This window comes from Saimiri boliviensis, chromosome 7 (assembly GCF_048565385.1).
Source record: "Saimiri boliviensis isolate mSaiBol1 chromosome 7, mSaiBol1.pri, whole genome shotgun sequence".
Classification (NCBI taxonomy): Eukaryota; Metazoa; Chordata; class Mammalia; order Primates; family Cebidae; genus Saimiri; species Saimiri boliviensis.
This window is the reverse complement of record NC_133455.1, coordinates 114,223,492-114,249,397: the sequence shown is the minus strand read 5'-3', so window position 1 is coordinate 114,249,397 and position 25,906 is coordinate 114,223,492. Positions and strand designations below refer to the sequence as shown.

Here is a 25,906-nt window from a genome sequence, read left to right as displayed (position 1 = left end):
GGGATTACAGGCAAGAGCCTCTGCGCCCGGCCCCAAGGAATTTAATGTCAAAGAAACATAAGAGGTTGTATCTAGAAACGGGGATGGAGAGTTAATGATGTGCATTTAAAAGATGTTACCATTTTTCAAGAGTGTAGTTATGTTTTCATTTTCCTCGTATTCACACTTGGATCTGCCCTTGCCCCAGTTTGGGGGACTAATTAATTAGGTGTGTTTTCCTTCTGCATTCTCTTTTCTTTATTCTCATCTGCCAGGCTGGTTGTTTTTAAAATAGGCAGTGGGAGAACACATAGGACGGTTGGTTTGTTTATCACAGCTGAAGAGGTTCATGAGTGAGTTAATCATGATAAATCAAGAGTAAATGAGTTAATCAAGATCGCTAACTTGATCAACATTTGGATCCAGAACCAGTGTGCTGGATAACTAGTGTTCACTAAGACAGGGCTACAACTACTGTTTTAAGACCATCACTGTAATGCACCTTCATGAGCATCTCGGCAACATCTTAATTTCAGGTCTTCCAGAAAATGATAGTATTTGTCCTAACACTAATATAGTATGAGAGAACATTCTATTTCTTCATACTTATGCCTGACAAAAGTGATGTTCTTAAGTGCCATTGATGCATTGGTCTTTAAATGCTGATGTTTTGGGGTTTGGAATTCTTTGGTGACGACTGACCAATCGAAATCTGTTTTCTTCTCCCCTATTTCCTTACTTTCCTTCTTCCCTCCTTCCCTCTTTCCTCCTTTTCTTTTTTATCTCTGTCAGTGGCCACTGGCTTTCCAGCTGGACAGACCCATTTGAAGACACGATTAGAAGAGATAAGATTGGCTGTGGAAGATGGAGCTACAGAAATTGACGTGGTAATTAACAGAAGCTTGGTGCTGACAGGCCAGTGGGAAGGTAGGTTGCATGCTCTTCCCTGAAAGAGTCATAGTTCTTCCCTGGTGAATCAGATGATGAGATAAGCCGTAGTGTGTTTTAGAGGTCACTGTTCTAGGTGACAAGTTAGTAGATCAAAGGGTGAATTTAGGAGAAAGCATGGCTGAGATTATTCATCCTTGTGCCCCTCATAAATCTAGGCAGTTGCCTACCTGCATGAACTTTTCAGATTCTTTTGAGTGCTTAGGTGAATAGTTGACTTCCATGCAACAGATTCATAACTTCAAAAACAGTTTTATTTTACCAATATGCTTTTCCTATAGAAGGGAAAAGTTACCACTATTCTGTACTATTTTGTTACTCAAAACATACGTCACTCTAGGCAGGTCTTTTATGCAAAGTTTATTTGAATATGTTGGAGGAAACTTCCCTTTTTTATGTGAATTTTTACAGTCTGAAGATGTGGGATTATTAAGTTGACTAAGTTTATTTTTATTTCTAGCATTCTTACACAGCTCCGATAACTGTTATGAGATTAATGATTCACTCTCATGTCAGAATACAATAAGACATTGCCCTTTCCAGCAACAGGCTTCTGTTTTTTTAAGTAAATATTAAAGAATCAAGTAGATTTTACCTCTGTCTTAAGTATATTTTGTATACTAAAGATGAGGTTATTGGTAGCTAGAAAAGTACAATTATCTCTTTCAAAAAAGTCATTATGATAAATAGTTTAACCAAAAATTTTTAATGAAATCACAGGTTAAAGCAGAATAATATATTGTGTCTTTATATGTGTGTATATCAAATAAAAGGCATATTTTATTCTAATTATGAAGGATATACCTACTCACTGTTTAAAACAAAAATCCCCACTACTCATAAAATAAGTAGATATTCCTTGTAATCTCACTCCCTTGAAATAACCCCTGGTAACACTGCAGTGTGTAACTTTCCACACTTCTCTACATAGCATGCTATCCCCACACTCTCTTAAAGTTTAAATAAAAGATAGAATTATATCTCTTATTTAACCTGCTTATTGAACTTGCCTGTATCTCATGCGTACTTTCCTGTGACTCTTTCTATATATCTCTTTATATCTATAAAGCCTTTATCTGTCTATTTGTGAAGCCTAATTCCATTGATTATTAATTATGAATTGCTTTTGGTTATGAAGTAGCAAAGGTTCAGTCAGTAGTTTAAACTCTCAGTATTTATTCTCTTACGTAAAGTCCAGAGGTAGGTACTCAGGGGTGTGCAGCAGCTCCACAAAGTTCTTGGAGACCTGGGCTGTGTTTATATTCCAGTTCCAAAGCATGTGGCTTCTGCTGTCAATGTTAAGGGAACTTCATTGTTGGAGATGGCTTCTGAAGCTCCAGCCCCTTAGACTCATCTTCTAGACTGTAGGAAAGAAAGGCTGGTCTTGTCAAGTCTCACCCAGCACCTTTGCTTGTTACACCTTTGCCCATTGGCCTGAGCTGAGTGACATGGCCGTTCTTGGCTCCAAGTAAGCTGGAAAATAGAGTTTTTAGCTTGGAATATTAGCTACATTCCTACATTCCCATTTCCATTGCCTTCCCCTCACTGCCCCCAAGTTCCCCATTAATATTCATCAATGTTTATAATTCTTGTCAGGTTTAAATTCTTGATAGTTCACAAGTACATTTTTGTATTTTATGTTCCTTTTTATGATTGTTCATGTGTGTGTTTTAGCCAATTGCAGTCATTCTTAAAAGGCCTATTTTAAATAGATGTCTCTGTTCCTGTATATTAATTTTGCTTATCTGCTTTTAGCCACGGATTTCACTAAGATTTAAGGCTTGAGTTAAAAAGAAACAGTAAGCATAGTATTTAAAACAAATCTGGCAATAAACTTTAAGTGATTTAGTTGTACACAAACCTATATATGTCCTTTATATCTTAAGCAAGTGTAGATACAGAAATAGAGTTTATATTATAACTTATACATTTTATTAAGCAGTTGTGGATATAGAAATGTGGTTTATATTATACTACTAATTGGAAAATAAAATACAATAGGAGATGGGTTTTGATGTAATCGACTGTCTGCCCCTTAATAAACTAGGAATGGTTGTTTTTAAGAACTGATAATTTCCCAATAACAGGCATTTATGCAAAATATAATGACACATCTTTGTCCTGGACCATACTTCTCTATTAACTCTTTTTATGGTGTTAATAACCTCTTGACTCAAAACAAATTGAAAAGGAACATTTAATACTAGAAATTTAATTCTAAATAGAAACCTGAAATGACTTAGGTCTTTTTTTCACTGCAATATTTTGTCTTAATTTTGATTCTCAATTTGATTACCTATTGTATTTTTCAGTGTCATATTTTAATATATGAGCCTAAAATTAATTTCTTGGAATTTGTGGATGGAATTGTCTATCAAGCAATTGCATTTTCAAATCCAGGGCCCTCTCCCTTGTGCAGTGAGGTTTGCGGGATACTTGGTAAAGCACAATAGAAAGAACTTCATTTTGTTTTTTTAAGTTCTGGGGTACACGTGCAGAATGTGCAGGTTTGTCACATAGCCAAATGTGTGCCATGGTGGTTTGCTGCACCTGTCAACCCATCACCACGGTAGGTATGAAGTGCCGCATGCATTAGCTATTTTCCCTGATGTGTTCTCTGCCTCTACCCTCCCCTGACAGGCCGCCCTGTGTGCTGTTCCCCTCCCTGTGTCCATGTGTTCTCATTAGGAACCTCATTTTTTAAACCTGGCCATTCAGAGTGGTCTTAACCATTTCTCATGGACATGGGCCAGAGTTTAGGGTATGAACTCAAGGAGGAGACTGGAGTTGGGTGGTAGGGGAGGTCTCATATTCCTCTCTGGGTTCTCCTTAGTGACCATTTAAAATGTCCACTTTCCTGAATTTCTAACTTTTCCACCCTCCTTGAAGCTGCTTCACTGTTAGCATATGAACTACCTGCTACTTCTCAGAAAGTAAAATCATCAGACAGGAACTCCCTCCAGGTCCTTGCATCAGGACTGCTTTGCTTTGCTTTTTCCTTTGCTCCTTCCTAAATTCAGTCCCTCCGCTGTGCTGTGGCTCTCATCTCCCCCTGCATTTTCAGAAGCCCTACTGTATCTATTGGGCATTCTTCCTCCTGTGTCATCAGCCTCTCTCTGCCAGCTCATTCCCAGTAAGCATTTAGACATACTCAAGCTTTTCTTAGCCACTTAAGAAAGAGAGCACATGCCAACTTTCCCTTTCCTTCATCCCCAGCCACCTCCTCCCTTCTTCTCTTCCCTCCATGACTGAAATTCTGAAAAACGGCCAGGCGCAGTGGCTCACGCCTGTAATCCCAGCACCTTGGGAGCCTGAAGTGGGCACTTTGGGAGACCTCATCAGCTCTCCTGCAGCTGCTGACACTGCTTGGTGCTTTGGTTCTACAGCACCACTCAGGGGTGGGGCGTCCTCACTTGAGGTCAGGAGTTCGAGACCAGCCTGGCCAACATGGCAAAACCTCAGCTCTACTAAAAATACAAAAACTAGTTGGGCATGGTGGTACATGCCTATAATTCCAACTGTTCTGGAGGCTGAGGTGAGTGAATCGCTTGAACCTGGGAGGCAGAGATTGCAGTGAGCCGAGATTGCACCACTGCACTCCAGCCCGGGTGACAGAGTGAGATTCCATTTTGAAAAAAAAAAAAAATCTGAAAAGGGTTATATTTATTTGTTTGTCTTGGGAAGTTCAAACTAATACACTAATGACCTCTCATCTCATGTCCAGGGCATACTCCCTAATTGTTTATTTTGCATTACCATGTAACAACATGTGACAAAGCAGAGTGTTTCTTCCTTCTGGTAACAGTTTCTAGTGATGGCTTTGGTGACTACATTCCTGAGGTTCTTCTTTCTGTTTTTGATTACCTCTGCATCTCATTTTCAAGCTTCTCCACCTCCTCGGTCATCCCTGAAGTGTCCATGGTTCTTAGAATCTCAGATTCTGAAGTTCTCAGATTCTGATCCAGTGTGACTTTTCCTCAGCCTTGGTGTACTTTCCTTTGAAAATGTCTTGTCCTTGCTGATTTCAGTTACATTGCATATGCCAAAGACAACCATACCTCCTGAGCACCAGAGCCACCTGGACCCAGGGCCACCTGACTCCAGACCTCGTATTCCATTGTCTCACTACACTGTGTGTCGGCATTTCATCTATCATTTACATATAAGTAGACATTCAACATCAGTGAAGCTTGACAAAATCAGAGAAATCTAGCTATTTTAGAAATAAATCCATTAGTCCAGGCACATGGCTTATGTGGCACATTACAGTGGCTTATGCCTGTAATCCCAGCACTGTGGGAGGCTGAGGCAGGCAGATCACTTACGCCCAGGGGTTCAAGACCAGTCTGGGCAACACGGCAAAACCCCATTTCTCTTAAAAAAAAAACGCAAAAATTAGCCAGACATGGTGGTTTGTGCCTATACTCCCAGCTACTCAGGGTGGGGGCTGAGGATCCCTTGAGCTTAGGAGGCAAAACTTGCAGTGAGCCATGATTGTGCCACTGCACTCCAGCCTGGGCAACAGAGTGAGACCCTGTCTCAAAACACGCACGCACACAAACACACACACACACACACACACACACAACTATTAAAAAGTACTTTCAGAGCCTGGCGTGGTGGCTCAAGCCTGTAATCCCAGCACTTTGGGAGGCTGAGGCGGGTGGATCACGAGGTCAAGAGATCAAGACCATCCTGGTCAACATGGTGAAACCCCGTCTCTACTAAAAATACAAAAAATTAGCTGGGCATGGTGGCACGTGCCTGTAATCCCAGCTACTCAGGAGGCTGAGGCAGGAGAATTGCCTGAACCCAGGAGGCGGAGGTTGCGGTGAGCCGAGATCGCGCCATTGCACTCCAGCCTGGGTAACAAGAGCCAAACTCCGTCTCAAAAAAAAAAAAAAAGTACTTTCATTTCCCTTAACACTTTTTATTAAATACAAGTTATTTTTTTCTTGATTATGCTTTCCAAACTGCTTCATTTCTGACTATATTATCCCAGAATAGAATGATGCTTTCAAGGGCCAATGGAATCTCTGAAATGATTGGCCTCACAGCTCACAGTCCAGACTCTTGTGCTTTTTGATTTCTGTATCTTCTTCCTTTTTTTTTTTGCCTCTTCCTTAGTGGTTAAGCTGTTTACTGTCAGGTCACGTTGAGCTCATGACTGCACACTGTCCTTCCCTGCTTGTCCTTTTGTCATTCCTGTCCAGCTGGACTTGGAAACGCAGACAACTACATTTCTCACTTATCAACATAGTTTTAACTGATTAGGGTGTGGAATGTATTGTTGGTTCTCAAAATTATAATACCTGACAAGCACTTTCAAATGATTTGCTCCAACTTCTTTCCTCACAGAATCTAGCATATCACCCTGGGTATTTGTGATATCAGAATTGAGGTGTGGACGTGCTGGAGGAATAGGCTTCTAAATAGGGAAAATCTCTCCAGGTGATTTTGTTCCCCTTCCCCACCAGTGCCATGTCCTTATTAAGAAGTACTAACTCGGGCGCGGTGGCTCACGCCTATAATCCCAGCACTTTGGGAGGCTGAGGCAGGTGGATCACGAGGTCAAGAGATGGAGACCATCCTGGTTAACATGGTGAAACCCCGTCTCTACTAAAAATACAAAAATTAGCTGGGCGTGGTGACGCACACCTGTAGTCCCAGCTATTCGAGAGGCTGAGGCAGGAGAATTGCTTGAACCCGGGAGGTGGAGGTTGCAGTGAGCCAAGATCATGCCATTGCAATCCAGCCTGGGTGACAAGAGTGAAACTCCATCTTAAAAATAAAAAAGAAGTACTAACTCAGGACTCTCTATTCTTTTTTTTTTTTTTTTGACATAATTCTAATTCTTAGTTGCATATACTTTAGGTGCCAGATCTTGGAAGTATTGTTGAATTTACATACAACAATGAAACTCATACATTGAATAAATTCATATATTATATGTAATTCACAATTTATATGTTGTATGTAATTGTCATTTCCAATTACATACAGTATACGAATTTATTCAATGTATGAATTTACATACATACATTATTATTACTAATACTAATTGATTAATTAGTACATATCATATTTTCTGTATGTTTCTATGCATTTAGCCTGTATCTGCAGTTAGCCGGAAGGAGAGTTTGATGAATAGTGTTAATAGTGTTATTCTGGTGAGTTTGGCTAAGAAATGCATCTGCTTCCTGTGCTCTTGAGAAAAGAAGACTTTTGTCTCCCTAGGATGACTGTGCTCTCTGATAAAGATAGCATCCAAGTGGCGACATCACCCAGCCAGCCAGCCAGGCCACCCAGTCATTGCTGGTGTCACAGTGAGACCCAGAGCAAATGCACTGTGGGGTAAGAAGGGAGGACAGTACTGGGAAAGCAGGAAAAGTGGAAAGCTGCATCTTTGCATTAGACAGATCTTGGTTGGAATCCTGACTCTACTGTTTATTCTTGGACAGGTTCTTCTCTTTGCCTTCTGTTCCTTCTCTATAAAATGCAGATAATTGACACCTCCTTCACAGGGTTAGAATAGGGAAGAAATGAGATCTATGTAAAATGATCATCTTGTTGCTTGTTCCAGGTGAAGCCCTCCTTGCCAGCTGCAGTGTTACCTTCTCCTTCTTCCTCCTCCTGCGCTGATGATGGTCTCTTATAAAGTGAAGTGACACATAGCACATGTGTCGAGTGAATCAAGTAGAACTCTAAAGACTTGGGTTTTAGTCTTTAAGATTTTGATAATTTATACCTACACCTTGGGTAAACACTTCTCTCTGCTTCCATGTAAATGTTACAAATGAGGGGATAGGACATAATGATTTTTACAACCCTTTACATCTATAATGATGTTTGATTTTAGTTTGGTGTTTTCATTTTCAGTGAATATTATTCCCATGATGATTACATGTAATACAATATTTCTTTATGGTGATGTTGAAGTTGACATCTAATGTGCATTCCTTAAGCAGTTCTTTGAAGAAGGCATTCACCAGAGTGGTTCATCATGTCATAAATCTTATTGAGCAGGTTTTAAAAATTGAGTAATTTCCATGTTCTGTAAATACAGAGTTGTTCATTTTACTTTAATGACCTCTTTCTGTTGCATGTATTTACCTAATATATTTACTAGTGACAGGGAAATGCGATTAGATTGCACTTTGTTCAGGAATCTAGCTCCATGAGCTGAGGAGCTAAAGCTGGGTTTACTAGTTTTAGGAGACTCATTCCACACTGGAGCACCAGCAGACCAAGTTCCAAAATTGTCTGTGACATTCTGCATCGTCTTATGTTCAATGAGCAATTGGAAGTACTGTCTGTCTCCTGTATCCGGAGCTTCGTGTGCTTTTCATCTCTTTCAATTGTTTACCCCTGAGTTGCTCTCTCTTAAAGCTAGCCTGTGAAGTACATACTTCATGGCTATCAAACATTTTAGGGTAAGAGAATGAAATATCAGCACCAAAGTCACATTATTTTTCATTTTCTTGCATGAAGAGAATCCTAAAGATCTTGATTCTGGACAATAATCTGTTTTTCTTTTTTGCCGATTTTACACAAGAAGGATGGTAGAAAGAACATCTCAACAATATACTGGTATATTTCTTGTATAGAGCGTTAATCATATCTTATTAGAAAAGCAATCTGTAAATCTGTCGACATTTTTTGGGGACGAATTACATAATCTATAATTTGTGGTTTCTCTGTTTTGGGAGTTGTATATAACAAGTTCTGGAAATACTTATGACAACTGTATGCTTTTATGGTTTTTATTTTTATGCTACAACTCTCCAAAACTTCAGATACTATTGATAAAAATGTGTGTCTTATCTCTTGTGGGTTATTTTAGTATCTGGTGTTTTAGCTCATCTCTGCCTTAGTCTTACATGTGGGATTAATTAGTTGCTTTGGTGGATGAAACTGTGTTCTTGAACATTTTGTGACTATTTTAGTTTAAAAGGTTGCTGTACAATTTTATATTAAGTGTTTTACTATACATATAATTATCTTAAGAGTTATTTTCAGGCCATTCCTGCGCAGTGTTGAACATCTTTCTGATACTCAAAAAAATAATTGCTTAGATGTGTTCATTAACAATTATTTTTTAAGTGCCTTTGAATAGCATGAGATATAAAAGGAAATATACTTTATGACTTTTAGATAGGAAACAGTCTTTAAACACTTAGATTCTTACTTAAATCATAATTTTATACATGTAAGTTTTACTAACAGAGTTTTTGATGTCTAGAGCAGTGCTTTTCCAGAATACTTAGCAGATTGCTGGCTGCTTCAAAATTAAGAAGATACTCTCCTTTCAGGTGGACCCTAGAGAGAAGCAAGTTAATATTATTTATTTATTTATAAGTGCTTTCAGCTTTTTGAGATTTTTTAAATTTCTATTTCCCTTTTAAAAATATACCATTCTGTTTTTTTTATAATGTTAATAATTAGCTCATTAAAAAAGAAAACTAAAAAAAAGCCAGGTACAGGCTATTTCCAACTCCATCTCCCCTTTCAGATTGTTCAAGATACACACATGTTCATTGTATATCAGTAGACCTACTTCTTTCCATGTTGTTATCAGAGGTCAACACCAAACTACAAAGTAGATATTTTTCCTTTGATTTAAATCCATTCTGGCAAAGCAACACAACAAAACCTAATGTCTAGTTTTAGCTTCAGGGAAATTAGGTTCTCCAGGTAAGAGGTGAAAATAGAGAATAAATGATGTTTCCATCTTTATTCAGAAAGTCATTGTTTTCAGCAAAAAGGGGCCAAGGCAGAAAATCCAGGTTGTAAAACTTGGAAAAAGGAGTGTTCATCCCATGGGACATTTATAAATTGATCACTGTGACAGCAGGCTTTTCTAGAGGTAATAATGTCATTAAGTTGTGATAATTCTTCAGAAACTCCAACAGCCCTGGGTTAAGAACATCTAGAAGTTGTTCAGATGACACAAATTTCTGCTTTCTGTTGTTAAGGCTTCCATGATGCCTTTCTGTGGCATCTGCCATCTTTGTTTGTTTGTTTGTTTTAAGCCACCTTTCAAATCAGGAAATATACGTAAAATACGAGATTATTTCCTTCACCTATGCTCCTAGGCTCTTGTCTTGATAGCCAGTATTACCAAATCTGTCAGGTAGACTGCTGGCTAACTGAGATGTCTGCTGGAATTTCTGGAGGTGGAATAGCAAATGAGTTCATCTGGCAAAGAGAGCATCTGAAAGTCCATGCAGTTTTGGCAAGAAAACACAAAGTCCCACACATAATTCAGGGATGGGGAGTTTTTTGTCACTGAAGAGGCCATCTTTGGATCTCAACTCCATTTTTTTTTTTTTTTTTTTTTGAGACAGAGTTTCACTCTTGTTGCCCATGCTGGAGTGCAATGGCGTGATACTGGCTCACTGCAGCCTCTGTCTCCCGGGTTCAAGAGATTCTGCTGCTTCAGTCTCCCAAGTGGCTGGAATTACAGGCATGCACCACCACTCCCGGCTAATTTTTTTGTATTTTTAGTAGATATGGGGTTTTACCATGTTGGGCAGGCTGATCTCAAACTCATGATCTCAGGTAATCTACCTGCCTTGGCCTCCCAGAGTGCTGGGATTACAGGTGTGAACCACAATGGCTGGCTGGATCTCAGCCCTTAAAGAGAATTCGGGAATCATTGCTAAAATGAATCGGGCCAGGAGATTTTGGAGCACAGTCGATCTTCAGTAATGGCAGATTCAGGTTTCCTAGTTAATTTCCTGAATTTCTTTGTGGCTTCTGTCCTTTCTTCGTTATCAAAGTACCAGACGGCATAGCACATCTGGTCTCGTATGAACAGCACCTCTTACGGGTTCCTGCAATCTGACCAGAAGAGCAGGAGTATTTCGAAAATGGGCACCACATCTGCATGAACGATTTCTCCTCTGAAAATAGCCATAGGATCCCGCCGTGTAGGCTGATATCCCAATTGTTCAGATAGTAGATGCAGGTGATGCAGCAGCTATCACCATTGGGGTTGTCCACATGATGAATGTAACCTATTCCTTTTTTTTTTTTTTTTGAGATGGAGTTTCACTCTTGTGGCACAGACCGGAGTGCAGTGGCGCGATATGGGCTCACTGCAACCTCTGCCTCCCAGATACAAGTTATTCTCCTGCCTCAGCCTCCTGAGTAGCTGGGATTACAGGCATGTGCTACCACGACCGGCTAATTTTATATATATTTTTATTAGGGACGGGTTTTCTCCATTTTGGTCAGGCTGGTATTGAACTCCCAACCTCAGGTTAGCCGCCTGTCTTGGCCTTCCAAAGTGCTGGGATTACAGGAGTGAGCCACTGCGCCTAGCCACCTGTTCCGTTTTTAAGGTAGTAAGGCACCATTGCCTTGGACCTCTCCTTGACATAGTATTTTCCCAGTGGCTCCTGCACTAGAGGACCAGCCTGTCGATGAGGGACAGGAGGAAGCTAATGGCCTCACAGCCCTCCCTGTTACTTCCAGTTTACATGATCTGGTCACCCCACAGTTCACCCTTTGGAGACACTGCACACAGCCCAGCCAGCGGGTCCTCCCACAGGGCGCCCTTGCAATGCAGCTGCTTAATGCGCTCCTGAATGCAGTTGCCCACCATCTTGCCCAGGAAGTTGTGCAGGTAGCAGAAACTGACCTGCTGCAGACAGGGCATGATGTACTCTAGGGCAATTTTCTCCAGTTCCTGGCTCCTGATGTTCCCAGGGACATTTCACCCACAGTGTAGTAGTCAGGGACCCCCAGCATGCACCCAGAGAGGGAATGATGTATGCAATGTGAAGCCAAGGCATGGGGATTGTGGCCATAGTCCCAAGCCACTGCAGTCAGTACCAAGGACAGGGGAAAGTTACCCATAACTCTTGGGAGAAGGGATTTGCATTCAGAGACCAGTAGGAGTGGTGCAGGACTCTACAACCTAGTGCTGGACTTGCAAGTTAATCTTAAGTAGAGAAAACTAAAATCCTGTAGATGTAAGTTCCTGCTGGCGTATGGGGACAGCATTGCAGAAGATAGGGCCAGTTGTCAACCAGCCTGATTTGGATGCTGTTTCAAACATGCAGTCTGAACCTTTCGCCTCCTCTCCACTCCTTGGATCCACACTCTGATGCACACAGGCCTTTCTCAGTGTGACAGAGTTCTCTAAGTCCTGTCAGTGAGCACTCCACTGACACAGCCTCACTTGTTTCTGAGCTGGGAACAACAGGCAGAGGTCAGGTTATGACCTCCACTTCTCCTCAGTGTGGCAGTAGTAGGAGGGATGTGGGAGACAAACAGGAGACAACTCTTCTGCTAGTTGTACCACTATATTGATTAAGCATCCGCAGTGTAATATATCCAGGGTTTCTAGCACACTCACTTTCGCTACCCCTGAAAACCTCATTATAAGTCAAAACATTTATTAATAGGTTTTTAATGTGACATCACTGTGCCAGCCACTTCTCTGGTGTATGTGTTTTGTTAAATTTTGCATTATTCTGACTGATTTGCAGTCGTGGTTTTAGAATTCCATTTTCATTTGTCGGGCATCTTTGATAATACCCTACCAAATTATTATATTTCTAGTACATAGCATGAATTGCTTTTTTTTAATAGGAAATTTCCAGTTTTCATGTTTGAATTTTTAACAACAAACATACATTACATGTGAATATGTAAGCAGAAAAAATAATAAAGGCTCTGGAGAATAAGGTCACAATGTTTGCAAAGATTTAACTGTAAGGACATTTACTGAAGTATTATAATAGCAAAAAATCTGGAAGCTTGAAGTATCCAATAGGAAAATGATTGAATAAATTTTTTATGGCCATGTGATGGAAGATTGTGCAGCCATTAAAAATTGCTCCATAACCCTATATTTATTAATATGGAAAGATGTCAAGGATATATTGAAGGGAAAAAAAGCAACTTACAGAATAATATGTGCCATATATAATCACTTTTTTTAAGTTATAGAAGCCATAGAGTGGTTGATAGTCTAAAATGCCTTCCTGTAAGAAAAACACCTGAAAGTTAAACAAATTATAACAAACTTACCAAATTAATTAATTAATTAATTTAGAGAGAGAGTCTTGCTCTGTCACCCAGGTTGGAGAGAGTGGCCTGATGATCTCAGCTCACTGCAACCTCTGCCTCCTGTGTTCAAGCGATTCTCCTGCCTCAGGCTCTGGAGTAGCTGGGATTACAGGCTCGCGCCACCATGCCCGGCTATTTTTTTGTGTTTTTAGTAGAGACAGTGTTTCACCATGTTGGTGAGGCTGGTCTCGAACTCCTGCCCTTGTGATCTGCCTGCCCCAGCCTCTCAAAGTATTGTGATTACAGGCATGAGCCACTGTGCCTGGCCATATCAAATTATTTTTTAACTTTTATTTTTGAATAATTTTAAACTTACAGAGAAGTGGTAAAATTGGTATTTTATCACTCAAATTCCCCAGTTATAAAGTGCTATCCCAGTTACCTTTTTTGGCTTATTTCCTCTGTGATGTATGTACATACATATATAAATTATGTGTATATACATATTTTTCTGAACCCTTTGGGAATAAGTTGCAGAACTGTTCACTTGTTACCCTTAAATACTTCAGTGTGTGTTTCCTAAAAACAAGGACAAGGACGTTCTTGTACCAAGTCACAGTACTGTATCAAAATCAGGAAATTAACATTGATACTATATTGCTAGTAAATCTACAGATTGTTTAGATTTTGCAGATTGTCCCAGTAATGTTCCTTATTAGGTCTAGGATCAGTTGTTTCATATCTCTTTAATATTCTTTAACCTAAAAATACTAAGAACAGTCCTCAGTCTTTCCTTGTCTTTGACGATTACGGCCTATTGTTTTATAAAATATACCTCAGCTTGATATTTTCTCACAATTAGATTCAAGTTATACATTTTTGGCAGGCGTACCACGGAAGCTTTGCTCTGTTTTTCTCAGTGCATTATTTCAGGAGTCACAAGATGTTAATTTGTCCCATTATTGATGATGTTCCTTTTTTTACTTGGCAAAAATGGTTTCTGCCAAGTTTCTCCATTGTAAAATTAATAAGTATTTTGCATTTTAATAAGTAATTAATACAGATTATGAATGGAGATATTTTGAGACTGTTAATATCCTTTCCCTCATTTAACTTTTATTCACTCTTTTGGCATCCATTGATAATTTTTCAGCTATTACTCTGATTTTCTAATTCTGTCATTTCTTTTATACTTTTGAGTTGGCATTACCAAATCTGGGCACAGTACGGAACCCTGCGAAGCCAGATGTGGCACTGAGGTCCTTCCTTTCCTCCTTTCCTCCTTCTCTCCTTACCTCTCTCTCTCCTTCCCTTCCTTCTTCCTTCCTTCCTGTTTGTAAGAACTCATGGATTCTTAGTTTACTCAGTTGGTTGTAATCCCTTACCAGCATTATTTATTTTGATACTCAAATCGTCCCAGATTTGGCCAGTGAGAGTGTAAACCGCTCAGTGGGTTTACCTTGCCTGCTGCCTAGACAGAGCCAGTTTCTCAAGACAGGGGAATTACAATAGAGAAAGAGTAATTCGTGCAGAGCCAGCTATGTGGCAGACCGGAGTTTTTATTATTACTCAAGTCAGTCTCCCAGAGCATTCTGGGAATCAGAGGTTTTTTTTGTTTGTTTGTTTTTGTTTTTGTTTTTGTTTTTGTTTTTGTTTGAGACGGAGTTTTGCTCTTGTTACCCAGGCTGGAGTGCAATGGGGCGATCTCGGCTCACCGCAACCTCCGCCTCCTGGGTTCAGGCAATTCTCCTGCCTCAGCCTCTCGAGTAGCTGGGACTATAGGCGCACGCCACCATGCCCGGCTAATTTTTTGTATTTTTGGTAGAGACGGGGTTTCACCATGTTGACCAGGATGGTCTCGATCTCTTGACCTCATGATCCACCCACCTAGGCCTCCTAAAGTGCTGGGATTAATAGGCATGAGCCACTGGGCCCCGCCGTGGGCTCAGAGTTTTTAAGGACAACTTAGTGAGTGGAGGAAGCCAGTGAACCAGGAGTGCTGATTGGTTGGGTAGGAGATGAAATCCTAGGGAATTGAAGCTGCCTTCTCCTGCTGAGTTAGTTTCTGGGTGGGGGCTACAAGATCAGCTGAGACAGTTTATCTATCTGGGTGGTGCCAGCTGATCCATCAAGTGCAGGGTCGGCAAAATATCTCAAACACTGATCTTAGGAGCAGTTTAGGGAGAGTCACAATCTTGTAGCCTCCAGCTGCATGACTCCTAAGCCATAATTTCTAATCTTGTAGCTAGCTTATTAGTTCTACAAAGGCAGTCTAGTGGCCAGGCAAGAAAGAGGTTTGTTTCGGGAAAGGTCTGTTATTGTCTTTGTTTTAAACTATAAACTTCCTCCCAAAGTTAGTTCAGCCTATGCCCAGGAAGGAACAGGACAGTTTAAGGTTAGAAACAAGATGGAGTCAGTCAGGTTAGATCTCTTTTACTGTCTCAGTCATAATTTTGCAAAGGCGGTTTCAGGAGCTGCTTCAAACTGGCTCCTCTATCCTTTTTATGTTCCCATAATTCTTTGAGAATTTCCTTGCTGTTTTGTAATAGGTGTTTCAAGTGTATTTTTGACTTTTTCTTCTCTAGCTTTGGAATCAGTCATTTCTCCAAGGAGCTCTTGCTCCTTTTATTGATGAATTGTATTTAGAAACCAAGATCTGGGTGCTAGGTATAACTCGTTGCTATTGGAGTGTTATTGTTTCTAGGCCCTCTTGACAGACAGATGTAGTAAATACATGAATGTACACACATACACAGCACACACACAGAAACACATTCATTTATATTTGTCTGTATGTCAGTCTATAAATCTGTCTGTCTTAGAACTGACAACTTCACACTGATAACCTCTATTATACTCCAGCATTGCATGGTTTATTCTTACGTTCCCCTTCTATATTTATATCCCTTCTTCTTGTCAGTGAGAAACCTTGCTCCCATTATCCCATTATCTTCAGTATTGTCATCTTTTTGATCAATATTTACCTATTTGATCAATTGCTTTGTGTTTGACAATCTCTAGACCCCGCAGTTTGTCTTCCTGGCTGTATTCACCAAGTCTTCCCCAACCCCTAGAATTTCCAGTCCTCACTAGTAAGGGTGACCTTCACTTTCCCCAGAGCTGACTGCAAGTCCCCCTCACCTCGCCTCCACCCTGATGTGACAGCATGCAGACTCAGAATTTCCCTGGGCTCCAGTGACATGGGAGCCAGGTTTCTCTCCACTTTAATGGCAGTGTGTGTGGCTGAGAAAATTCCTGCTTCCCCTTTTCTGTGGTTGAGAGCTCCCAAAGATAGAGTTCAGAATCATTCTTTCTAAATCAACAATAAGAGGCTATTTCATCTTAGTTAAAATAGCTTAAACTTTTGGAGTAAGTCAGCATTTACCATCATTTTACATGTGCTTATTATTAATGGTGGATCTGAAGGAAAAATGATTGATTACCTTCCTAACCATTTGAATAATTACTTTTATATTTATTGGCAGAATGTGAGAAGGGTTTGAGCTGTAAAAGTAAAGCTCTCCTATCTAATCTTGAGAAAAATGAAGCTTAGAGAGGTTCAGTAACTTTCCCAAGTAACACCACTAATCAGTGGCCGAGCAAGGGCTGAAAAGTCCTGATTGAAACATGTGAACTCTACTGTAACACCATACACTTATTTTCTTCCCATCCAGGGAGCTAATAGAGCAATTTATGGATCATTTTTAGTGTACTATACAAAATTAAGTAGCTTATGTTTCTGAGTTACCTTAGAACTTTTCATTTTATGCAGCTTTTCTGCCCTAGGAGAATGAAAACCAGGTCCTAGGATTATAATGCCCATGTGTCAAGTGAATAGTTTGAACTAAAAGAGAGTTGACATCCCTTTATGTTCTGAGTTTTGATGACTCTGTTGCATGAATCACTGCAGTCTGTTTCCCTGAGAACACATTGTAACCACAGTGAGTGTGCACTTGCATGCATGTGTGTGTATGTACTGGAATATAGGCAGAAAATTTTGAGGAAACACAGTTTTATTCCATGTGTGAAGACATGACTCATCCTCTCTGTTCTATCACTGACCCACAATAAGATTTTGGGCAAGTCATTCATCTCGCCACATCTCACTTTTCTTTCTTTCTATTTTTTTTTGAGATAGAGTTTTGCTCTTGTTGTCCAGACTGGAGGGCAGTGGTGGGATCTGGGCCCACTGCAACCTCCGCCTCCCGGGTTCAAGTGATTCTCCTGCCTCAGCCTCCTGAGTAGCAGGCATCCACCACCACCCCCGGTTAATTTTTTGTATTTTTTTTTTGATAGAGATGGGGTTTCACCATGTTGACCAGGCTGGTCTCGAACTCCTGACCTCAGGTGATCCACCTGTCTTGGCCTCCCAAAGTGCTGGGATTACAGGTGTGAGCCATTGCGCCTGGTCCACATCTCACTTTTCACATGGGAAACGTAGAGGTAACTGCAAACTACCTCTCAAGGGACAGTCAAATGACGTATGGAGAACCCTGAGTAATTTTTGAGGGAAGAAGCTTTGAAAACCTAGGGGATTTCTCATCCTTTAGAGTAATTACTCCTCATGAAAAGATTTTTGGAAAGGGCATCTGTTGAACTTACTACTTCACTTGTAATTTTGTCTGCGTGTGTGTGGTCTAGCAGCAGTTATAATAACTCCATACCCCACTGTTGTCCTTTCCTACGAACATAGGGTAAAACCTACCCATTCATTTGTCCATTGTGTGGCTCATTTATATTGAAAGGAAAGTGCCAGCTGAGTTTGTTAAAGGACGTAATTTGAGATTGACTGGGTTATATTTCAGTCATCAAGCCGCTTTGATTAGCATATGTCATTCATCTAGTTTCCAAGGTGTCTATCATGGTACTGTAAACGTGCTCAAAACGACCTGAACACTAATAATACTTCTTTGTGGTTTCTCTGGTTTATGTTAGAGTGAAGTGGTCTGTTTTTTCTTACATGTAAGGTCTGCAAATTCTAGTTGTGCTTTCATAAGCATTAGGACAGTGCTTACTTTTGTTTTTGTCTGTAAAAGTTATTTTTGGGTTTCTGAAAGTGTATAAGGAAAAATATGGGAAGCTAGTATTAAATGATTAAATGCCTACTAAATGCCTGGTTCTGTTCTAGCCACATGTATTATTTAATTGTCACAAAAATATGTGAGCAAACTGAGCCTCCCTGAGTAATTAGGCTTAGAGAAATTGAATAATTCCTAAATGTTTACACAACTAGCGAGTAGCAAAAACTATCATATCTCAAGAGTCTGCACTATTCAAAGTAGCATGGGATCTTAGCTTAAAAACAAACTTGTTTGTGATATGTAGTAAACTTTTCCCCCAGACTGTTTTTCTAGGGCCCCAAAGAGGTTTTATTTTATCTTCTTTAAGGAACATAGATCACAATGTCCTCTGCTTTTGTAAATCCCCCTGTAATCTAAGCCTGATAAGCACTGAGTAATAACAGTAAAGCCATCACTGCTACCACCAGCTTTGAAAACAGGAAGTGACATTCTTTGAGCATGAACCATGTACTGGATATTGTTTGTTTTTATCAATTTGTGTATATTAACCTGTTTGATGCTCAAAATAACTCCATGAGGTGTGCATACTTCTATCATTTCTATTTTGTGAATGACAAACATGGGACACACGTTTAGAGTTAACTAACCCAAATCAAACAATAAATTAGTAGTAGAGCTGAGGTGTGAATACATGTGCTTAGGATAACCTGCATTATTGTCTACAATACCATACTTCTTCAGTAAATAATTCATGAGTTGGAAATGAATAAAACTAATTCTGATTAAGTTAAGCTGAAAGGGGATTTATTAGGAAGACATAAAGGCACAAACTGAATAAGTATGAAGCCTTGCTTGGAAAAAAAGCAGGACCATGAGAGAATAAGGAGCAGAGATGTACACAGCCAGACTGTACCACAGGAAGCATTTAGTCCCAGGGCCATTGCTGGTGCTGCTCCTACTGGCCAGCACAGATACCACACTGTTGACTGGTGGCCGGCCCTTGGGACACTGGACTTTTGGATCTCCTGCTATTGCTGATGCCACAATAATGAAGAAAATATCTATTATTTCATCTTTGCCTCACTCTAAGATTCAAAGACCTGAGTAGAAGCAGTCACTTGATAGAGCCCAGGTCACATTTTAAAAAGACCAGATTTGGGGCTGGGCGCAGTGGCTCACCCCTGCAGTCTCAGCACTTTGGGAGGCCAAGGCGGACAGATCATGAGGTCAAGAGTCTGAGACCATCCTGGCCAACCTGGTGAAACCCTGTCTCTACTAAAAACACAAAAATTAGCCGGGGCATGGTGGCGCATACCTGTAGTCCCAGCTACTTGGGAGGCTGAAGCAGGAGAATTGCTTGAACCTGAAAGGCGGAGGTTGCAGTGAGCCAAGATTACGCCACTGCACTCCAGCCTGGTGACAAAGTGAGACTCTGTCTCAAAAAAAAAAAGGGCCAGATTTGGTATAACTTTTGATTTAATTGTTCAGTATATTTTGTGCGTGTAATGGCAAGAAATGACAACTTCCCAACTGTTGAACCTTAAGGATTAAGATATTTTCTCAGAAAAACTTTCTTCTGTTATGTAGTCAAATAGATCAGTAAAATGATTTTAGAAATTGCCAGTTAAAGAATGAGAAGGCGTTGGTTGCATATTTGTAAATCCAGTTATGCTCTAAGTGACCACTTTTGGCTCATTTTGTTTGGATCATGGATTAAAGAGCATAGCTTCCCAATGACTAAGTCGTAAAATACCTTTGGTTTTCCTGGTTAATTTTAACTGTACTTCAAGAAATTTACTGGACATCAGAAGGTAGTACTCTAGAAAAAGGATGGTGTTTTTTTGTTCACAAATATGGTTGCGATCAGTGTTTTAAGAATTTGTTTTACAGGCCAAAGTTCACTTTAACAACTGCTGTAATAAAATACTTTCAAGCCTTGTCTAATGGCTCTCTGATTGTTAGCACTAATCCATACAACAGAAGTTTGGTTCAGTACAAGGAACTGTGGGTCAGGCCATGAAATAGGATTTAACTTTTAGAACATAACACTTAATGGAAATTCATTTTACTAGAATTCTGAACTTAATATAATTAAACTTTTTGAGTGCTTATAACGTCAGGCAGTATGCAAAGTACTTTGTATATCTCTCTCTTAATCCTACTAACTCTGTAAAGTAAATATTATTGATAATTTAAGGATGGAACCGAATCTGAGAGAAATAAACTTGCTTAAGGTCCCACAGAAAATGATGGGTTTGGGTTTTCAATCTGCATTTGTCTGACTCTAAATCCTGCTTTTAATGGCAACACTGTATTATGGAAGAAAATCATTAATTAAATCACAAGTTAACTTGGATTAGCATTCTTGGATTTTTAGATCAGGAGATTTCCTTGTCACTTGTTCTTACAGACAAGTTTCTTTTTTTAGATTCGGTAACTCAAGAAATGTCATTCCATCCAATTCATTCTCTGAGTTAAAAGAATATAAATTTTTATTGCTACATAGTCTATTACTATTTCTAACATTCTTACACAGGCTGTCATATTGGAGGCAGGCATAAGTAGGATGATTTTCTCCCAGGTTAGGTGGATGGGCAGGGTAAGGTAGGTGGTGTGGCATCTCTGATCATCCCTAGTACTCAGAACTGCACGTTACTAAGGATGTGTGAAAATCGTCTGTTCTTTGTTGAAGAACCTTCTGTGGCTACCATCTCTCAGTGGTAACAAACTTTCTAAACTTACTGAACATCTTGGAATAGAATATTTGCTTTCGTTTCTCTTCATTTTTCACTTCTGAGCTTGAAGTTAAGTTCATGTTTTCTAGCATTGAGAAGGCAAGTTTTATTTGGTTGTTACAGCTCTTGTGGTTTTAACTGAGTTTGTTAACTGAGGCTAATATGCATCTTTTTAATGGACTTCAGTCAACCTTTCATTATAGAACGCTCATTTTAGCTTTAAGAAATGCTTACCCCAACCCTTATTGTGAATGTTTCCCTCCTGCTTGGTTTGTGCTCATAAAACGACTTCCAGCCGGGCGCAGTGGCTCACGCCTGTAATCTCAGCAGTTTGGGAGGCTTAGGTGGGTGGATCATGAGGTCAAGAGATGGAGACCATCCTGGCCAACATAATGAAACCCCGTCTCTGACTAAAATACAACAGTTAGCTGGGCGTGGTGGCACGTACCTATAGTCCCAGCTACTCAGGTGGCTGAGGCAGGAGAATTGCTTGAAGCTGGGAGGTGGAGGTTGCAGTGAGCCAAGACTGCACCACTGCACTCCAGCCTGGCGCCTGGTGAAAGAGTGAGACTCTGTCTCAAAAAAACAAAACGAAACAAAACCCAATAAATGACTTCTTAATGAAAGATACTCAAATACAAAGAAAAAGCCTTTGTCCTGATACCATAGCAGTAGCCTGAGTTTAAGAAATGAAAGTGGCCAGCCTGATACAGGGTAAAGGCCAAAATTCACTGGTGTCATTGACAAAAGACTTAAACAATTTTTAAAGATTTAATACCCATGATTTTGGTCTAATTTGCTTACTAAAATCCTGTTACCTTTCATATAAATTGTTACCTTGATTATGAAATATAAAATAAATCTGGGCACAATGTGGAACCCTCCAAAGCCAGATGTGGTACTGGGGTCATGGGATCAGGGGATATTAGATTCAAGGCAGCATCTCTGAGCTTCCCTAAAGATGGCTTTGTGAACATATGTCCAACACTACCTGGCCAGGCCCAACACTTTTTAGTCAGATATATAGATACACTCTGGCAGGTAGTGGGGCAAGCTGACATGTCTTTGTTGTCCTTAACATAACCCTCAAGAAAGATGTACTTTATTATATTTCAAACAAAGAACCTATTACTTATGAATGGAAGAATTAATAAGAACCTAAGATTTTTTTTTTATTACTTTGCGAAGTGGTACACTGCTGTACGTATGGTAGCTACATTTGTTTTTTGTTGGAAGCAACCATCATATGGACAAGACAGAAATTATTTATAATTTACATGTCATTATCATGATATTTAACAAGCTCTATGTCTCTGGACCTCAGGCCAGGGCTTAGAAACGGTTTCATGGTAGCAAACTAAGCATTCCTTGTAACAGGATGTGAACTGCAACAGAATGCTCCAGGCAATGTTAAATTGGGGTGATTTTTAGAAAGTGACAAATGTTTTATGTTTCCTAAATGTGAAATGGGTTCTACCAGCTCTAAACGGCTGCCAACTTATGTTATCACTTGCCTGCTTTGTAACTGCCTCAATTATTTTCTTCCCCAGCCCTGTATGATGAGATTCGTCAGTTTCGCAAGGCCTGTGGGGAGGCTCATCTTAAAACTATATTAGCAACAGGAGAACTTGGATCTCTTACTAATGTCTACAAAGCCAGTATGATAGCAATGATGGCAGGTAAGTGTTTTATATTCATACGATGTTTTCTATTGAATTGATGTTTTTAGGAGAAATTAATTATGTGAAAGCATTTAGCTATTAAACATGTTAACCACTTGGAATTTTTTTGTGGGAGGAATCAGATAACTTTGTAAAAACACGTCCAATGTGAAGTGGTCAAAGACGCCTGGCTTTCTTCCACATTTTTTTTTTTTTTTTTTTTTTTTTGGGTGGCATTTCATTGCTGCACTATGCTTATAAGGCAGTAGATGGCTCTCTTGTTAGTGAATTGCCTTCTGTTTATTCTTTGATTATTCACTCATCAACATATGTTAGAAATTTCTTTAACTCTGACTTCTCTCTGAATTTAAGTTTTCCATTTATCTTGGAGATATGTATCCATACTATCTGAGGCAGCCTCTGCCTTTGTGTTAATTTTTTAAAATTTAGTGCAGTATCATTGTTTTTTATACTTTCAAATATGAGTTGACTTATTCTTTATCTCTGTGAACAGCAGGTCTTTCCGTTTAGACATCCAAGCCTGCAGCCTAGGAGTCATGCTTGGTTCTTTCTTTTTCTCACCTTCATATAAATCAGTGACGTCTTGAGAGTTCTCTCCAGACCTCTTTGCTGTGTCTGACACATCTTCCCTCTGTTCTGAGTGCTGCTTTCTTAGGCCACCATCCTCCTCCACAAGAGTTTCTTCAACTGTTCCCCTGTCTTCTTGACTTTTGTTCCCCTCCAATCTGTTCTCCACACTGTTGCCACAGGTGTTTTTTTTAATGCTAATTTTACTATGGTACTGCTTGCTTAAAATGTCTTCAGTGGTTTCCCTTAATCTTTTAAGATAAAGTATACATTTCTTGATTCTTATTTTAAAAAGGTCCTTCCTGAGACCCTGGCTGTGCCTCTGTCATCTCATTTTCCCTTCACACCATGTTCTCTAGCCATGTAGAATGACTTGCAGTTCTCTGCCAGTGGTGCCATCCAACTCTTTTGAGTCTTTGTATGTTCTGTGCTTCTTACCTAGAATGTTTTTGCCCACATAACTCAACATCTCTAGGTTCAGTTCAGATACTACCTTTTTCAGGCATTATTTCCCCTGATACTGCATCTTCCCCTACCGTTTGGCTCATTATCTCCTCTGTGTGTTCCTGCAGCATTCAATTAAAAGCCCTATCATATAACTTATCACATGACATCACAATTGTTTAATTTCTTTTTATTTTAAATATATATTTTATTGCATTTTAGGTTCTGGGGTACATGTGCAGAACATGCAGGATTGTTGTATAGGTACATCCATGGCAATGTGATTTGCTGCCTCCATCCCCCTGTCACCTATATCTGGTATTTCTCCCCATGTTATCCCTCCCCAACCTACCTACCCTCTGCTGTCCCTCCCCTATTCCCCCAACCAACAGACACCAGTATGTGATGCTCCCCTCCCTGTGTCCATGTATTCTCTTTGCTCAATAACCACTTATGAGTGAGAACATGCTGTGTTTGGTTTTCAGTTCTTGTGTCAGTTTGCTGAGAATGATGGTTTCCAGATTCATCCATGTCCCTACAAAGACACGAACTCATCGTTTTTTATGGCTGCATAGTATTCCATGGTGTATATGTGCCGAATTTTCTTGTCCAGTCTATCATCAGTGGGCATTTGGGTTGGTTCCAGGTCTTTTCCATTGTAAACAGTGCTGCAGTGAACATACATGTGCATGTGTCTTTATAATAATCCTTTGGATGTATACCCAGTAATGGGATTGCTGGGTCAAATGAAATTACTATTTCTAGGTCCTAGAGGAATCACCACAGTGTCTTCCACAATGGATGAACTAAAATTTACACTCCCACCAACAGTGTAAAAGCCTTCCTATTTCTCCACATCCTCTCCAACATCTGTTGTCTCCAGATTTTTTAATGATCGCCATTCTAACAGACAAGAGATGGTATCTCAGTGTGGTTTTGATTTGCATTTCTCTAATGACCAGTGATGATAAGCATTTTTTTACATGTTTGTTGGCCTCATGTATGTCTTCTTTTGTAAAGTGTCTGTTCATATCCTTCACCCACTTTTGAATGGGTTTGTTTTTTTCTTGTATATCTGTTTCAGTTCTTTGTAGATTCTGGATATTAGCCCTTTGTCAGATGGTTAGATTGCAAAATTTTTTTCCCATTCTGTTGGTTGCTGGTTCACTCTAATGATTGTTTTTTTTTGCTGTACAGAAGCTCTGCAGTTTAATTAGATCCCGTTTGTCTATTTTGGCTTTTGTTGCCAGTGGTTTTGTTGTTTCAGTCATGAAGTTTTTGCCTATGCCTATGTCCTAAATGGTTTTGCCCTGGTTTTCTTATAGGGTTTTTGTGTTGTTTGGTCTTATGTTTAAATCTTTAATCCATCTGAAGTTAATTTTAGTATATGGTGTGAGGAAGGGGTCCAGTTTCTGCTTTCTGCACATGGCTAGCCAGTTTTACCAACACCATTTATTAAACAGGGAATCCTTTCTCTATTGCTTGTTTTTGTCAGGTTTGTCAAAGATCAGATGGTTGTAGGTGTGTGGCGTTGCCATTGAGGCCTCTGTTCTGTTCCATTGGTCTATGTCTCTGTTTTGGTACCAGTACCATGCTGTTTTGATTACTGTAGCCTTGTAGTATAGATTGAAGTCAGCTAGTGTGATGCCTCCAGCTTTATTCTTTTTGCTTAGAATTGTCTTGGCTATGCAGGATCTCCTTTGGTTCCATATGAAGTTTAAGGTGGTTTTTTCCAGTTCTGTGAACAGGGTCATAGGTAGCTTGTTGGGGATAGCGTTGAATGTATAAATTACTTTGGGCAGTATGGCCATTTTCACAATATTGATTCTTCCTAACCATGAGCATGGAATGTTTCTCCATCTGTTTGTGTCCTCTCTTACTTCGTTGAGCAGTGGTTTGTAGTTCTTCTTAAAGAGGTCCTTGACATCTTTTGTTAGTTGTATTCCTAGGTCTTTTATTCTCTTTGTAGCAATTGTGAATGGCAGTTCGTTCTTGATTTGGCTCTCTTTAAGTTTGTTATTGGTGTATAGGAGTGCTTGTGATTTCTGCACATTGATTTTATGTCTTGAGACTTTGCTGAAGTTGCTTATAAGTTTCAGGAGATTTTGGGCTGAGATGATGGGCTCTTCTAAATATACAATCATGTCATCTGCAAATAGAGACCATTTGGCTTCCTCCTTTCCTAATTGAATGCCCTTTATTTCTTTTTCTTGCCTAATTGCTTTGGTTAAAACTTCCAATACTATATTGGATAGGAGTGGTGAGAGAGGGCATCCTTGTCTAGTGCCAGATTTCAAAGGGAATGCTTCCAGTTTTTGTCCATTCAGTATGATACTGGCTGTGGGTTTGTCGTAAATAGCTTTTATGATTTTGAGATACGTTCCATTGATACCTAGTTTATTGAGAGTTTTTAGCATAAAGGGCTGTTGAATTTTGTCGAAGGCCTTCTCTGCATCAATTGAGATAATCATGTGGTTTTTGTCTTTCTGTTTATGTGGTGGATTACATT

General features: G+C 39.7%; 1 protein-coding gene and 1 pseudogene across 11 annotated transcripts in view; one reads left to right on the top strand and one right to left on the bottom strand.

The window, feature by feature from the left end:
* The window catches only part of DERA (deoxyribose-phosphate aldolase), a 240,106-nt gene that overhangs the window by 43,878 nt on the left and 170,322 nt on the right, over positions 1-25,906 (top strand). For all 11 annotated transcript variants that reach the window (XR_012518583.1, XR_012518582.1, XR_012518581.1 and 8 more), the window contains exons 5-6: positions 772-906; positions 22,255-22,383. Coding sequence is in view for 8 of the 11 variants with exons in the window: in XM_074403246.1 (XP_074259347.1) it covers positions 772-906; positions 22,255-22,383 (264 nt within the window). In the remaining 3 variants the exon portion in view is untranslated. The remainder of the gene's footprint in view (positions 1-771; positions 907-22,254; positions 22,384-25,906) is intronic.
* LOC104652426 (prolyl hydroxylase EGLN3 pseudogene) lies at positions 10,589-11,647 on the bottom strand (annotated as a pseudogene).